The 18339-nt window shown below is 31.8% G+C and overlaps 1 protein-coding gene across 1 annotated transcript; it reads right to left on the bottom strand.

Moving 5' to 3' along the window:
* Positions 1-1643: 1643 nt before the first annotated feature.
* Positions 1644-17554, bottom strand: LOC145242304 (uncharacterized). Its single transcript, XM_080105311.1, has 2 exons — positions 17421-17554; positions 1644-6018 (listed from the first exon to the last, which is right to left on the bottom strand). Exon 2 carries the CDS (start codon positions 5648-5650, stop codon positions 4364-4366), a length of 1287 nt encoding a protein of 428 aa, XP_079961437.1. The 5' UTR covers positions 5651-6018; positions 17421-17554; the 3' UTR covers positions 1644-4363.
* Between the last annotated feature and the right edge of the window lie 785 nt (positions 17555-18339).

The following is an 18339-nucleotide window of genomic DNA, read 5'->3' as shown; positions in this document are numbered from 1 at the left end:
AGCAGGAATAATGTAGATAAATCATTGACATAGTAATTTTGCTATATTAGGTAAAGACCACCAAGCACTGATAATTTCAATGAATTCATTTGAGATTTATGTAAAACTAACGGGGTGTCTTGAGGTAAATCAAAACTCCGGGGGGGGGGGGTTAAATAATAAAATAAATGTTTTGGTAGGTATGAGAATCGAACCCGTACCCTAGAGTTGGAAATTATTGTGTGAAAAAAAAAACGTGTTACGTTAACCATTGAGCCACGGCGACAGACAACATTAAGCAGGTTATTTAACTATAAAAACAGGCGTGCACAATAAAAGTGAACTCTGCTGCTTCCATTTGACCTAATTAAGAAGGTCAAATAGAAGTCACGCAGCGTTTGGGTTTGTTTACCCAAATTTAACTGTTTCTTCCCTCAACAGATGTTGGAGAGGGGGAAAGTAGCTCCCAATTGTCCAGATTGAATAGCAACTGTCTGATCAAAGCTGATTGCTTCTGGACGTTTTTCCTAGCGCAATGCCGAAGACGTCGTTCTAGTTTAGTTTCACTTTATTTATACTAAAAAGCTCAATCAACATGCGAGAAGCCAAAATAGCAATAATTTTGTAAAAATCGACGTAAATACATCTATACGCTACGCACTTTCCTAATTCCTAGATATTATTATATAGGACCTATATACACAGTTGTAAGCGATAGTAACAAACCCGGGATCGTGTGCGAGAAAAGCCTTTGCCAGACATACACGAAATAGTCACACACATTTTGCCTTTTATATATATATATATATAAGCCATATTTCTTTTACAAATCTCTATACTTGTTTTTATACTTTTTTATATACTTCACCTTTGGTTGGTTTCACTTACAAAACTTATATATGTATATGTATGTATCTGTAGAGAGATAGAGCAACATGTTTAAAGTATGTAGTCAAATGTATTCAAGCACCTGAAAAGTGACAGGACTGGAGGGGGGGGGAAATGGATGAGTGGATACTTTTCTATTTTTCCAGCATAGAACAGTAATCTTAGTTTTCTAAAAATAAAGTTTTTGTGATAAAAATGTAGCTACATACAATGTCCAGCATTTCTGTAGTAGAACTGACCTGATCCCCTTCAGGGTACATGATTTTTTTATTAAAATTGAAGACGGACAATTGTCTATGCATTAGACTCAATGGGAAAAGAAAGCATAAAGTTTAGAATTGAAATAGAATCTTTGTGCTATCAGTTCTATGAATTTTCAGATACACATAAGTAAAACAAATTAACAAGCATATTGCAACATTTTTGGCATAGTAGAAGTGTACAAGCAAAGATTTGGGTGATTCTACTTATAATCAGGGCGATAAGAAGAAATTAATCAGATATCAGGATTGCTTTATAAAAAATACTAAATCTCTTTGAATTCTTGAGTGACAAATTTCCATCTTGACACAAGAATACCACTACATCCTGCTGATTCTGACTGGATTACTATTTTTTTACATAGAAAAGTTCCTCTGACTGAATTTATGCTGCCACTTTTCCTTTTGCTTGTGAAAACTTCATTTTTCTATTTTAAAGATTGTATAAAACAAATTTACAGTTGCATAAATGCTATAAAAAGTTTAGCTGAAAGAGTAAAAAGTTGAAAACAAACAGATTATAATAAATTAATTTATTTTCTTATTTTTTTGAGCAACAAAGACAGGAATGTCAATATTTTTGCATAAAAATGTACAAGAAAAATAAAATAACTTTTTACATAGAAGTGTTTTCTTTGAAACCATGGTTGTCCTATTTGAAAATTTCTAACAAAGATTCATCTGGGCATTCACATACAAGAGCAGATCAATCATAATATTTAACCATGCACAACTATGATCGCGATAGTTGTTTAAACTAAGGGTTTTCTACATTTGTGTGACTGCAGTATCTTTGTTTTTATTGCTTCAAGCTGAGGATTAAACATACTCTACGATTGGGACCCTATACCAATAAGTATAGATTATGTTAACTATTATGAATGTTGGTGTAGGTTACATAGTAAATGTCAGAATAACTTGCTAGTAAACAAAACCAAACCCGGTGCAGCTAGCGTAGTTGAGGTGAGGGTTGAAAGGTTAGTGCTGCCCAGACAAACACACAAAATAAATGCATAAACATAGAAATGACGTTGCATGTTTAAGGTACATAGAATTCCTGGTAGTTTGAAATAAGAAGCAGACAAACAAGATGTGCTCTAAAATGTAAAAATCAAAGTGAACATTTCCTGAGGAATGTCTGTTTGTTAATCATTTTAAGGTTAAGTAGGAAAATTAAGCAAGAAGTAATTCATGTGATCTCTCCCTTAAGAGAGAACTCTTTTAATAAAACCTTTGAACACAAATAATTCTTCATGCATAGTAGATTGATTGAGTAAAACAGATCACAACTACAAGAGAAAAAGCGACAATAAAAATGACCAGCGGCCTCACACATATGTAAAAATATTCTGTTGTTTAATGATCACTCACTAACAAATACCAAAAGTGCACAAGTTTGTTGAAAATGCATATGAGAATGGTTTGCTTAATGTTTAACATAAAATGTTACACAATTAAGATCCTGTAAAAAAATATAGGACAATACAATGTTTTAACGTATGAATATCCGTTTATCAATCATTTTAAGGCCAAGAAAATTAAGTAAGAAGTAATTTATGTGATCTCTGCCCCAAAGAGAAAACTCTCTTAAAAAAACCTTTGAAGGCCAACAATTCCTCATTGTTTTTCATGCATAGTAGATTCATTATAAGTTAAACAAGATCACAACAACAATAGAAAAGAATAATGACTAGCGACCACAAACGACTTTGTTGTTTAGGTATCAGTCTGACAAACCCCAGAAGTGCACAAGTTTATTTCTTTTTATGTTGTTTAATGTAAAATGTTGCACAACTAAGATCTTGTAAAACGTATAGGATTATACCATGTTTTAAAGTATGAATTGTGTGAAAACTTTTCTTCATCAGTTCTTTTAAAAGCACTACACAGTTGAAATGATTTTGCAAATTTCGCAAGAATATAGCTTTAAAAAAGCACAACTTACACTAATAAAGCCTCTCACCAGTGTTTTTATGTCTTTCTTTAATTTCCAATTAGATGTAAAGTGTAATAGACAAAATTAACACTAAAAAAACCTGTGTATTATTATGTGACATTTGAAAGAAAATTTTTTATGGAAATACAGAGTAGAACGTTAAAGTGTCGCCCTAAACAAAACAACACTGCAGCTTTATTTTAAAGCTTTTAGTTAAAAAATCAATTCAAAATACTTGATTATGTAGTAAACATTTACTCAATATAGCCACTTTCAGCCTCAATCACCAGTCTGATATGGGTCCGCAACTGGGGGCAGCCCTTTTCCACAAGCACAAGCAGGAGTTTGGTAAATACAGTAATAATAGATCAGGCTGGCTTTTGTGATGTGGGAGGTCATGTTGGTGATGTTCTTGACATATGACCAAAGGAGGTAGTCCGGTGGGTTCTGGTCGAGGGAGGACAGTGCCAGTGAAAGAATGGTACACACAACAATCCTTCTGAAGTTAAGTCTGGGTCTCTTTGGACTTGTGGGCTAGCACTGAGTTCTGCTGCCTCATCTAGGGTCAGCCAGTGGTTATCTTATTGCACTAGGGAATAACAACACTCTTCAGCAAATCCAGGTACATTTTGATTACTTTCAAGCCGACTTTAAAGAGGTGAGATTGCATGATGTGGCTGTTACTTGAAACTACTACCAAAGACCATAACTGTGGGTCATCTAATATGTTTAGCATTGAGCCATCTGCATTTGCATTTTAAGGTTGCTGGCAATTGTCCTGTTGTCATAACTTGGATCAGTAGAGAGTTTTGTTTGTACAGCGGTGCATCTCCAATCTCACTCATTGAATATTGTCACTTTCAGACATTATAGGAAGTTACTATTGCTCTTGGGATTTGTACACAACTGGTCAACTAGTAGATATTCTGTAACAGAAAAACAAAAACTGGTTTGCATTAAATGGAAATGGAACCATGTTGTCTTTTCTAGAGCGACAATTTTATCGTTCCACTCAGTATTAATCATCATATAATTAAAGTTTAGTTCTTTTTTACTTGTGAAAATCAAGTGTTAATTTCAGGAGGTACCATTTTAATTTCTAAGACTTAACTAAAAGAAATATATCGTTTTAGTTGTTACTTATCTGAGATCAAGGGCTAACACTTGCATTCTTTATGAGTTAAATGTGTATCTGAATTTTCATTTAAAGAGGATTCTTATTTCTTGAAGTTTGAGTAATGCAATGAAGCATATCTTTCTGAATATTTTTCCACTGTATTCAGAAGTGTGTTTACACAGATTAACGCATTTCAGAAAACTGAGGCTTATCTTTAGTGTGTGCTGCCATGTGTTTTTTCAAAGTTGAACTCTGCGAAAATGATGATCCACAAAGATCGCAATTATAGGGTTTCTCGCCAGTGTGTGTTCGTAGATGCATCTTCAAATGTGATTTTGCTTTAAATGACGATCCACACTCCTGACATGAAAACGGTTTTTCCCCGGTGTGACGTCGCATGTGAATTTGCAATGATGAACTTTGCGAAAACGAAGATCCACATAATTCGCATGAATAAGGTTTCTCTCCAGTGTGTGTTCTTACATGTTTTATCATCCCTGATTTATCGATAAATGAAGAGCCACATAATTCACAACAATAGGGTTTTTCTCCAGTATGTGTTCGCATGTGTTTCACCATTGAAGAATTCAAGGAAAACGATGATCCGCAGATTTCACATGAAAAAGGTTTCTCCCCTGTGTGTGTTCGCATATGGTTTTTTAGCACAGAACTGTACGAAAATGCAGATCCACACAATTCACAGCAATATGGCTTCTCACCCGTGTGACGTCGCATGTGTTTTATCATTGCTGATTTATCTGAAAATGATGACTGACACAATTCACAGAAAAAGGGTTTCACTCCACTGTGTGTCAACATGTGTCTCTTCAAATAAGAGACCTCTGCAAATGCAGCTCCACATGTTTTACATGAATGAGGTTTCTCTCCAGTGTGTATCCTCACATGTCTGATCAGCGCCGATTTTACCGAAAATGAGGACCCACAAACCTCACAAGAATGGAGTTTCTCACTCGAGTGTGTTATTAGGTGCTTTCTTAAATTTGAAATATCCGAGAATGATGAGCCGCATGCTTCGCAATGATGAGGTTTCTCTCCACTGTGTGTTTGCATGTGTCTCTTTAATGCAGAGATTACTGCAAACGATGACCCACAAGTCTGACAAGAATGAGGCTTCTCTTTAACATCCATCAGACTTGGTGGAAAAGATCTGCATACGCCATCTGATGAATAGAGTGTTTCACTAATGTGTGTACGCATATGCGTTTTTAATGTTGACTTTTGTGAGAATGAAAACGCACACACGTCACATGAAAAGGGCTTCTCTCCTGTGTGCGTTCGGATATGTGAGTTTAATGTTGACTTCCGTAAAAATGCCGTTCCGCAAATTTCACATGAGAACGGCTTTTCCCCGCTGTGCGTTTGCAGATGTCGTTTCAAGTAGGCATTTCGTGTGAATGAAGCCTGACAGATTTGGCAAGAATGACGTTTCACTCGGCCTCTTTTTTCCATAATTTTTTCTTTATATAATATGAAATAACACTGATACTTATATTAAAAAATAATATCTAAAATGTTTCAATATAAGATTTAAAAAGTTGCTAGAGTAGAGAAAAAAACAAGCATATATAGGTAGCCCATCTTCTTATTTAATAATCTTATTCACAAATATGTGGCATATAGATAGGTTATTAAGTCAAATCTTACCATTGAATTTTCATTTAAATTTCATTGTTTTATTAGCTGCAACGCACAGAATTCCTTTAATGAAGATTTACAGACTTAAAAACGCCAGTGGTTCGTTTCAGAAAAAATTGTTTTCTCCTCAAAAAATGTTTTGTCATTGGATGAATTCCGTTATTCGCCTTGCTAATTTACATCTGTAAAGAAAAGGAATTGTTTTGTTAATAATACGATATACAAAATATTTTAAATCTCATAATTCAAACTGATTAAAAATAAGAGTATAAATACAGGGTGTGTGTTTTTAAAAGTGGTGAACCTTATATTAATAACTCCATTTTCTTTAATTGAAGATTTGGCAATTATCAGGTTTTTTGAGTTAAGCTTGGTTTGGCAATTCATCATGATGTTTCAGCAAGATATAGCCACATGTCACACAGCACATGATACAATAAATTTACGAAGATTGTGTCATTGATGATACATAAAGTCTGAGGTCTACACTAATCAACCAGAGACAATTGATCACTTGGAAGACATCTGCAGTTTATTGCCCAAATACAGCCTAATTTAATGCATAGAATTGTAAAAATTTAACCTCAATGTATGCACGAGTCACAGCGGATATATGTCTGAAATTGTATTTAAATAATAAATGCCAAAAATTATTCTTTGGAAGAAACCCCATATTTTTATGATAAAATATTTTATGCAATTTATTAAAATTTAAAGTTTGCCAACTCTAAAAAAAAAAAACACCCTATTCATACATGAAACAGGTAAAATCAATTTAAAATCTAACAGTTACAAATCAATTCTGCCTTAAAATAGTCCAGTCTGTTCTTTCTGTTCTCATTCACATATGAGAGCACCTCAGGCAACAGGTACTTCATCCATCAATCCTCTGAAAAAAAGTTGGAAAGCCTGAGAGGATAGTCTCCTATTATCTTTACAGTTGTGATGGATTCTAAATAAAACTACTTTTTATCCTTTCAGTAACGCAAGTGATAATACCATATCCACAAAAAATTATAAAAATAGTCCACATGTAGTGGGTGTAATAGAACTATTAAAAGTCAATACATAGTGTAAAGGGACTGACAAATGTTAATCATTAAATGTTAGTCTTCAACAACCTATGGCGCAGTAAAGAAATTTGAAAAATCAACTATAAAAGTAATATTCTCCTGAAGGTTGTAGGTTCAATTCTTAGTCTGAGCAACAGAAAAATACAAGTGTGAATATGCAGTCATGGCCGATGGAACAATAGTATACTAACCCTGAGAATTAAATAAATTGGTTCTATTTGAAACACCATCCAAATTGCAGAGTTTGACAGAAACATTCCAGATATATATATATATATATATATATATATATATATATATATATATATATATATATATATATATTTTATTTTTAGGGATAGGTATCTCAGAAAACTGATTTGGAGGGGGGGGATATCTCACCTTTTGATTATGGAACAACACGAGAAAGTGCTATTTTGAAAAATAGTATTTTTAATTTTTGGAGAATGAATTTTCAAGTTACTGTAATGAAGAAAATGAAGGAGAGCGGTGTGGTATTCTGTAAAAAGAACAAAACAAAAGAAGAGGCAGCAAAAAAGAATAAAGTCACACAATTAAAATTCATCAAAAATACTTCATTGGCTGAAATGGCAGAAATGAAAGCCCAAAATCATACTGAGACCAACAAAAAAATTTGATATTGCTAATGTTGATATTCTTATTCAGAAGTCGACATTGACAGCATTGATACATCAGAAACTGTCAATGATGATACTGCGCATGAAGTTAAAGAATTGTAAAGCACTAGTTGGTGCGATTTTATAGATGTTGGTCTATGGCCTGATGCAATTAACTACAAAATTTGTGCGATGCTGGTTTGGCAAGGATCAGCTGCTGTGCAGCACCTTGATCATGAATTCAAGGAAGTAGCATGACCAGGAATGAAAACAAAAGGCGACGTTAGAAAGCTAACAAAAATCTGGGTCTATTGAGTTTTGTGGAATGGTGAGAAAAATTTGCAAACATTGATGGTGTATTCTCCTTCCAGAGAAACCTTGCTTTGCTTCTGCTGCAGACTGTTAATTTGACTGTCAAATTTTTCTGTTGATGTGAGTTTTATGAATTGGTGAAAATTAAATCCAAAAGTATATGAACACGAAACTAGTATAGCTCATGCTCAGGCATTCCTCAAATGAAAGAAGCTACAGATCCGTCTTGAAGGAAAGGTAATTGATAAAGCAGAGCAAAAAGTGGTGGGAAATCCTACTTATATTTCTGGAAATCAAGTTTCTTGCCAAGCAGAACCTGGCACTATAAGATCACCAAGAAGACATCCATGATGACGAAAGAGGTCATGAAAACAAAGGGAATTTTTTAAAATTGGAAAATTTATTGGTCAAGTGTAACCCTGTGCTCCGTGAACATTTGCTGAAAGTTAACTTGGGAAAGAAACTTGCTATATCTTATTCGTCACCAGAAATTCAAAATTAATTTGAGTATTTTGCCAAAGCAGGTGACAAAGAAAATCATCAATCAGATAAAAGAAAAGCAAGTATTTTTGCATAATTTTTTATAGCACTTCTGATGTATCTGACAAGGACCAGATGAGTGAGTTGTTGCACTACGTAAACATTGACAAAAATGAAGTGAAGGTGGAGGAGTCGTTTCTCCACTTCATCAAGACAAAGGGTAAAAGCGCAGAGGAAATTTCTGAACTGATTTTGAGAAAACTAGAGAACAATGGGATTTAGATTGGTGACTCTATTGGCCAGACATTTAACAATGTTGCTGTTATGGCAGACCAGCGATCAGGTATGCAGAAACGCATCTCCAAAATCAACCCAAAACCTCTATTTGTGCCATGCACAAATCATTCACTAAATCTAGCTTGTGTATATGCAGCTTCTGCAGCAGTTCACTCTGTTACATTTTTTGGCACACTGGACCAGTTATTCTTGTTCTTTTCTGCATCTACACATCTCTGGGATGTCTTGATTCAGTTGACTAGTCTAAGTATCAAGCAGGTTGTGGAAACTAGATGGAGTAGTTGAGCAGATGCTGTAAATGTTGTGATAAAAATTTATTGGAAGCCATCATTCCCTTGGAACAGTTCATAGAAGAAGGAGAAAATACAACCACAAAATCAGATGCATCTTTTATTCTCAACTTGATCTTGTCGTTTCCATTTCTTTTATTTCTGAGCCTTTGGAAAACTATTCTCCCAGAAATCAATGATGCCCAGAAGTATCTTCAAACAAAACTGTTGGATCTGCAACAAAGTTATGCCAGGCTGACGGTGTTGAAATTGCCTTCTTCAAAATAGAGAAAAGATGGTGGACAAAAAGAAAAAAAATGGATGGTAAAGGATTGACTGATAAAGAACTGAGATTTGATACGGAGTTGTGACAGGAAATGCTGTCTGTCATAGACAGGGTGGCTGTGGAAATATCTTTCAGATTTCAACAAGTTCACGATCTTGCCAGTAAATAAGCTTTTCTTACACCGTCAAATCTGCTTGATGATAATCATGATTGCCAGCTTGGTAAAGTTGATGAAGATATAGAAAAAGAGAAATTCTTTGCCAAAAGAGATTACAGTATTTTGTGAAAGCTTCATGGAAAGACAAAAATCAATAAACCTCTTGAACTTTTTTACTTCATACAGAGATACCACCTTTATGTTTCTGTCCCTAATATTGTGATCTTGCTGTGCATTTTCCTTACCCAAGCTATTAGTGTTGCTAACTGTGAGCGTTCTTTTTCAAAACTAAAGCTCATAAAGAACTACCTTCAATCAACAATGATCCAGATAAGACTTACAGATTTGGCAATCCTCTCCATAGAGGGGGAACTTGTTGATGGAGCGAATTTTGATAGCTTTGCTGAAAAAAGTGTGAAAAGTCTGTTTGTAAATTTTCAACTGACTTGAAATCTTGCAGAAATTCTCTTACAAAAAATAAATTTATAGCATTATTTGCAATTTATAAACAAATTTATTTCAAATTTTTTAAAACTATTTTTTAAAGGAGTTGAAACACTTAACAATAACAAAAAAGATTAAATAAAAATGATTTTATCATTTGATAATAATCAAATGTTCTCATTTAAATTTATAAAAAATGTTTTCTAAAATGTGTGACTCTTCATTTCTTAAATTTTGTGCTTAAACCAAGCAATTACACAAATTTCAAACAGCACCAATACAAGATGTTTTTCCTCTTTGAGAGGCCCAACCTCTTAATAACAACATTATGAAAAAAAAAGAACAGAAAATTACATTGGACTATCCTCTCCTTGATAAAGCCATGTTTTTAGTGAAAAGTCGGACTTTAACACCAACAAAAAAGTCAATAAAAATAATTTTATCATTTCATAACATTTTCAGTTTTTAAATGTTCTCATTTAAATTATTATTATATTTGTTTCTGTAACAAATTAATTTAATTCAACATTTTTTATAATTTGAATTATACGTCTTTGTTTTGAAAAAATACTTGGTTTTCTTTGAGGACTAATAGTAGCAATCTTAAATTAGACCCTTGATTGTAGTTTGATGAAAATAAATATTTTGAGGGTTTTTTTGAATTTTGAAGGTAAACAAGTTATCAAATGTCAGCAGAGAGAGGGGGGAATCTCACGACTGCCTCGTTGGCAAAAACAGTTGTTATGCCGCGGCATGTAGTAGTAGATTATATATTATATATATATTCTATCAGTGTGGGGGCTTTGCCTGGTCATAAAATACGCTTAAATATGATATTTTAATTTGTCCATATATCATATATATTACTATATAGTCATGATTTCAAAATTAAAAAAAAAGTATTTGGGTGCCATCAGCTAGAATCGAAACCAAAAGCAAAACAGTAGCAGTCAAAGCTGGTGACGTTACCCGTGTACCAATGTGACACACATATGAACTGATTAAAAATTAAAAAATAAATTAAGATGAATGTACGAAATATATTGCGATTTTCTTTTTCAATTTTGACCTATTTTTGACCACAACTATTTTAACTGGCTAAAGATCCATATAGGAATAGTTCATAAAAAATCCAATCATTTGAGGCCCCTAGCCCCGCTCTGCAACTTTTAGTTTTGGAAGAGATAGATTTTGAAAATATGGAGACAGACAGACAGACATATAGCCTTTTATACATATATATAAAGAGAGAGAGAAGAAAAGAGAGAGTGAGCAGGTGGAAGAGAGATAGCAAATAGAAAGGGACTAAGAAGTTTTAGCTTTATTTTCAAAATTTTATATGATTTTTCAAACTCACTTTTCCTTATACAAACGTTGGAAATTCAGACGAATGTGTACTATGGTTTCATGTGGAAAATCTTAGTATGTCCCAGAAAGCCTGGTAATTACATGTAAATAGCCTGAAAGCCTTGTTAGTAAAAATATAAATAAATAAAAATTTAGAATTGGAGATCAGTTTCACATATAAATTTAACATAAAATTATCACCCATTTTCAGGCCACCATCAAAGTAATGATTACCCACTTTCTGATCAGATAGCATTTTGAAGCATGCTCATTTATATATAAATATACTTTAACCTCTATCTTTCTTTAAACTTACTCTGACCTAACCCTAACCTAGTTGTTTCTGTACCAATAGCAAAACACAAAGATAAAAAATAAACAAAAAATCTTGAAATGTGGTTCTTGCATTGTTCCATACTATATTTAGTTTAGTTATTAAATCAATATTTATTTTTTTTTTTAAATAATGTTAGCTTTTAACTTTCCCATGAAAAAGATATTTCATTAATTTTCTTCATCAAAAGATAAATATCAGGTTGTCCCAAAAGTTCGTAAACACTTGGAAAAAATTGAATTATTATGCAAATTTTATTGTTTTCTTTAATTTATGTTGTTATAGTAATCATCTTTCTATTCCAGATGGAAATAGATAAAACTGAACTGCACATTTTGATTCGTTACTACTGGAAGCAAGGTCTTTCAACCTGAAAAGTTGCAGAAGAGATTTGTGCTGCCAAAGGGGAAAGAAAAATTGCATATGCGGCGATCTCTAATTGGCATAAGCATAAGCCTCTGGAGCGGGTCTATGAAAAGTTGAAGTAAAAGTGCTCCTTTCTGATTAATTAAAAGTGGACTTTGATGCAGCAGGACAATGCTATGCCACACACCACCAGGAAAACTAAAGACGGTATTGAGGTTCTGCCACATCCAGCCTACAGTTCTGACTATGCTTCGTCAGATTATGTCTTGTTCCTCTCAATGCAACACTTTTTGAAGGACAGCCAATTCGAGAAATTTGATAAAATCGAGGAAACATGTCCAGAATTCTTTGCTTCAAAACCAACTGAATGGTACTTTGACCAGATCTGAAAGCTTGCAGATCAATGGCAGAAAGTTTTAGAAAATGATTGTCTTTATTTTGAGGATTAAAAAAAATTGTTTTTTGTTATTATTTGGCGAGTTAAATTTAAGTTTTTTCAAGTGTTTATGAATTTTTGGCACAAACTAATAAATTAATATAAAAAAGCACACAGTGTTTTTCTTTCATGTTTTTATATTGCAAAGCCTGTTATGTTATCAGCCCGACAACGTCTCCTAGTAGAATCAAGGATGGACTAAGAAAGTGATCTCCCCTTCCCTTTCCAGCAGTCCAATAAAAGTTGCTCTTGGAGGCGCAGTAAAAACTCACTATCATGTGTTCGATTTAATCTTCCCTCAAACTAGAGTGTCTCTTGGAAAAATTGATTTTCATTACTGACTTTTTTCTAATTGTTTTTTGTTAAATTTTTACTTTAACTGCAATTCAACACTCACCTTTAAATTGACGATTTTAATAGATTTTTTGGGTCTGCTGCAAATGATTATCACATTCAAATATGGTGCAGACAAATAGTTTTCTGAATATTAATGCATTTTTCCTGTGTAATACTTAATGAATATCAGTGGCCGTCGCCATTCTTAACATGGGGAGATGGTATTTTGTAACACACATGCGCATGAGTAATTGTTTGCCAGTGAAAACTGTCTTAGTATCCAGAAACTACTTATCTATCCAAAATTTAAATGTGATATTCGTTTTCAGCATACCTGAAAACCTGTATAGTCGTCAATTTAATGGTGAATGTTGAGTTACGGTTAAGTACAAAATAAAAAAAATATATCTATTTTTGTGATTGGTAGCTATTCAGTACTTGTATCATTTATTGTGTTGCATATATTTATTCCCCACAGAAGCAGAGTCAAAAACAATGTCTGTTTTAATATGGGGAAAATCCATGTCCCCTAAAAGGAACATTCTGGATTAAATTAAAAGTTTAGAATTCCACAGTTTAGAAGGATTTCTTATTTACTGACTGAGGAGAGAAAAGATTAAGTATCAGAACAGATATTACACTTTAACACTAATTATAGAAGTAAAATAATAATAATAATAATAATAATAATAATAATAATAATAATAATAATAATAATAAATGTATAAACCATAAAAGAAGAATCTAGAGTTTAACAAAGGGCTGGTATTTAATCTGGGAAAATCCATCAATGTTAATTCTATTTCGAAATGCAACAAAATAAAATAAATCGGAAAGGAAAAAAAGTAAGGTGCTTTTGCATCGATGTTACCATGCTATTTTTTTTTTAATTAGTATTTTCAAGTGAAATTCAATTTTTACGATATCTTTATTAAATTGTTAGGTGAAAGTAAAAAATAGTTACAAAACACCTTCCTCATGTTAAGAATGGCTTTCTAAATAATAGGTACGGGCAAAAAAGGGGAGGGCAAAAATAGGGGGACCTACTTTTGAAAGCCGATTTATCATATTTTTTTGTAGGTTTCCGACTACTTTTTGATTGTATTTGAAAAATTAGAGACCAAAGTTAATTTCCTAAAGGAAAAAATATTTGTACACGTGAAAAAAAAAAGTTATGAAAAATGTTCGTATGGCGAGCTAACCAATTCAGTAAAATTTTGAAGTTAAATAAATTCATTGTAAAATCGGTGCTAATGCAATTACTGATCTGCGCTATTTTTTAAATCGTATTTCCAAGTTTAATTAAAGTTTTATGATATGTTCTTTATTCAATTGTAAGGTTAAAGTACAGAATATGTACAAAACACCATCCCCTCCCCATGTTAAGAATGGCTTTTTAAATAATAACGTTATTATTTCAGCATGGATCAATAAGTGCATGAGTACCTAAAAATCCTTTAAAAGATAAATATTAGTTTTCTGGGTCTATTTCAATGATAATTAGTAGGCACCGCCAAAACTGGGGGGGGCAGGTCAGTACTTTTTGACGGACCGTCTTTTTAAAAATCTACCAAAAATCAGGTAATTATCCGATCAATACGAAATTTTCAGCGATTGTTAGGAGAAGAATGAACTTTATAACAGTGTACTTATTTTTCATAAACGATATTTATATATATATTTTTTTTTGCTTACAACCCCCCCCCTTGTTTTGAAGTGGGAACAAATATGCTTAAAATAATCATCTGAAACTGAACAAAACATATTGTGTTGTTGTAACGGACAGAATTATAGATTAAAAAAAAAAAAAAAAAAATTGTTTGCATACCTTATTTTGACGTCTGAATATCAGAACTTCGATTGTGTTTAATTATCCCGCTTTTGAGTTTTGAAGTGTGAAATTCGGTGAATATGTTAAGTAAAATAATTAATTTAAGTTAAGCAAAACAAAAAAAATTTTTTTTTAATATTTATACGAAAAAAGCCATTTTAAAATTTTTGATAAATAAATTAACAATTTTTTTTTAGCGAGCCGAATAATGCATGACCATTATTAAACAGGGCATGCTTTGAATAATCGATACAGAAAAAAAACATTCGATAAATATTGTGCCCTTTGTGTTAAAAATAGCATCATTTTTTTCGATCCCGTTTGAAAACGTTTGCCGCCTTTCGACTACGGTGGACCAAACGCGCTGAAATAATTTTTTTTTATTCTGCTTTAAATTGCCCCCCCCCCCCATTTTGGGGAGCCTAGCCCCCACACACATACACATTAAAAACCAAACTCATACAAATGGTCACCCATCTGGTACTGGCCAGCCTCAGCTTAATAATACATTGAAATTTTCGTCACTGAAAAATAAGTTTTTTTGGCCTGTTTGGTCTTCCATAGTTTTCTTATTATCAAAACGAAAACGTAAACAGAGTCGATCTGAACTCTACGTAGATGCGAAATATCTGGTTACCTATATGAATAAGTGGAATTATTTGAAATTCCTGTACTTATATTATAATATTTTTGCATATTCTCTTAGAAAATCATCCTAAATCTTAGTTAGACAATAAATAAATAAATTAATTATTTCAAAAACCCTTTTTTTTAAAATATTTAAATACGTTTTTTGTGCAAGACAAAAAATGTCAATTGTTAACTTTTTGGGAAAATTTAACATTTAAAATTGAATTAAAAATAGTAGAAAAAGTTTTACATTATTCTGTTTTCTATATGATAAAATTCAGGGTTTTATCTTTCTGGAAAAAAAAAAGTTACTCAGAAATAATGGATTTTAATAAATGTAATTTAGTTTTAAAAAACAACAACAACTTGATTTTGCGGCCATTTTTGGCGGTGCCTAATAATTAGTAAAGTAAAATCCTAAGATATTGAATTAAATTAAAAAAAAAACACCTTGTTTGTGCAAAAAAAAAAACTTAATTAGCTCTCAAAAAGCAAGTAATTTACAGTTCGTCAAAAACGCAACAAACTAAAAAAAATGTAAACACAATTATAAGGAGGCCTAAAATTTCAGCCAATCGAAACGCTGTTTCAAAATGAAGTTATGATAGTAAAAGGAGGTATGGATGTCAGATTTCTTTTTTTCCCCCAGATGTGCATCCATACATTCCTATTCTGAAAGTTTGTATCAATTTTTATCATTTTTTTAATTTAATTATTTTTTATGTTCCTGTTTTTACATTAATTTTAAAAAAATTATTGTTCGAATTATATAAAAATTATGTTACGCCAAAAGTTTCACATTCTTGCGAGCAAGGAAATTATTAAAATGTTGCATATAAAAATTATGCGAAATCTGTAATTAAAAAAAAGTAGAAATATTTTTGCTATTATAATTTTTTTTGGTTTGAAAATATTAAATAAACAATGCTTAATTCAATCGTAATATTGGTAGTTCAAGAAATTCATTTTTCTTCAAGTTATATCGAATTAATACGGATTTTAGGGGCTTTTTTTGTAATGTTCCTTTAAAAATTATTTTATTTTTTATTATTACAAATAACGATGCTTTATTTATATATAAAAAAAAGCAAAAATAAATTCTTGCGTTTTTTATTTACTACTGAAAACCATAACTTTAGTAAAGGTTTTTTCGTTTAAACAAAATAATACATTTCCACTTAGATTTAAATAAAAAATAACTAGTTCGTTATGTTCCGCGATCATTATTTGATAAATACTGAAAATCTCATTAAAATTGGTTAATTTTCTGATTTTTAGTGAATTTTTAAGTAAAGGGAGGGGTCAAAATGTTTATACATTTCGAGCATCGGCATTCATTTTGCCCGTACCTACTGAATAATAACGTTATTTCAGCGCGGTAACACAGATATACAAGCATCAAAAGTACTTATACAGAAAAATAACCATGTTGAAATGGTAACATTATTATTATAGGAACTCATTCTTATCACCGAGAGCAGAGGCGTTGTTACTATTCTGTACCTCTGCACCTAACAATTTAATAAAGAAAGATACTGTGAAAAAATAAATAAATAAATAAAATAAAAAAATAATAATTTAACATGAAAATTCTATCTAAAAATACCGTGGTCCATATTCTACAATATATAAATAAATAAATAAAAAACGTTGTCAAGTCAGCCACACTAGACCTAAAAAAAATTTTTTTTTAATAATAAATAAATAAATGGTGCTAATTTAATTAAACTTGGAAATACGATTTAATAGCGCGGATCGGTAAGTGCAAATGCAGTGAATGCACTAATGCACTGCATTAGTGCATTCACTGCATTAGTAATGCAGTGCAGTGCACTTACCGATCCGCGCTATTTTTAAATCGTATTTCCAAGTTTAATTAAAGTTTTATGATATGTTTTTTTTATTATTCAATTGTAAGGTTAAAGTATAAAATAGGTACAAAACACCCTACCCTCCCCATGTTAAGAATGGCTTTTTAAATAATAACGTTATTATTTCAGCACGGATCAATAAGTGCACTAGTACCAAATCCACAGCTTATTATTTATATTAAATGCAGGTGATTCTATCTATTTTTAAATGGTTGGGATTGATTGATTAATTTGAGTCACGGGAGACAAATTCTTCATTGTGATTGTTGACGATCAGAAACGGGCATAAAATGTGCTGCTGTGCTGTGGACACGGACCAAGCCACTTTTTCTTCTCTAGTATCATTCTGAAGCCAACCAAAAGTAAATGAAATTCATTATTTCATTTCTTAAACCTAAGTGAAACATCCCGGAGAGATGGGGGAATTAATTCAGTGTCGTATAATTTATCTCAGATGAATAGTAGTAGTAGTAGTAATAATAATAAACTTTTACTTACGTTTTTGATCGTTTGATCCCTTCTATATAAGCTCATTAAATATGGGCATCTAATTAAATTTCTTTTACCGAAGAGGGGCAAAGGGAGATAATCTCGTTAGTTTTATTGGTCTCATTTAAATATTTATATTTTAATTTCTTTAGTTTTATTTTGGTAAATATTCCTGCGATAGTGAATTTTCTTGCTCAGACACTACTATTCCGAATTCATAACACCAAGCCGCAATCAACTGCTTATGATATAATAATTTTTAAAAATTCACATCAAATATTCCGCAAGACTGGGGTTTAAGTGGCAAAATACTATCACATAAAAGTAGGTACGTGCAAAATGAATGCTGATGCTCAAAATGTATAAACATTTTTACCCCCTCCCTTTACTTAAAAATTCACCAAAAATCAGCAAATTAACCAATTTTAATGAATTTTACAGTATTTATCAAATAATGATCAGAATTTTTAGGGAATTTTTGACATCCCTCACACAAAACTGCGAATAAAATATAAAAACTCGTAATTTTTCTTTTTAAAGCGGGTTGTTTATTTTCTTTATGGAATATACTTCCAAAATAAACTATTAAAGTTGTTTAAAAAATAATAGAAATATTATTTTTTATTTAAAAGAAAAATAGTGTTTACAAAGTGCCGGCGCATCTTCATGCAGCCATCGTTTTATTTATTTTTTTTTTTTACGTAATGAAATCAATTGAATTTTACGAGTTAAATATTTTTCAATTTTTAAACTTTAAAAATCTATCCAAATTTTTCTATTGGTTAAATTTTTACGATATTTTCAGGGTCAATGTGAAATGTTATGCTCTTTCCAATAAACCAAATATAATATTTTGGACAAACGTTTTTTTTTTTTTTAATTCGCCCCCCCCCAACCATTTTGAAATGTCTATTAAAATTTTGATAAT

Source organism: Euprymna scolopes, chromosome 21, assembly GCF_053919585.1.
Source record: "Euprymna scolopes isolate OS-2025 chromosome 21, ASM5391958v1, whole genome shotgun sequence".
Lineage (NCBI taxonomy): Eukaryota > Metazoa > Mollusca > Cephalopoda > Sepiida > Sepiolidae > Euprymna > Euprymna scolopes.
Note: the sequence above shows the minus strand (reverse complement) of the source record. Positions and strands in the feature narration are given on the sequence as shown.

Coding starts and splice junctions, on each gene's coding strand:
- LOC145242304 (XM_080105311.1), bottom strand. CDS start 5,650: ATGGAAAAAAGAGGCCGAGTGAAACGTCATTCTTGCCAAATCTGTCAG.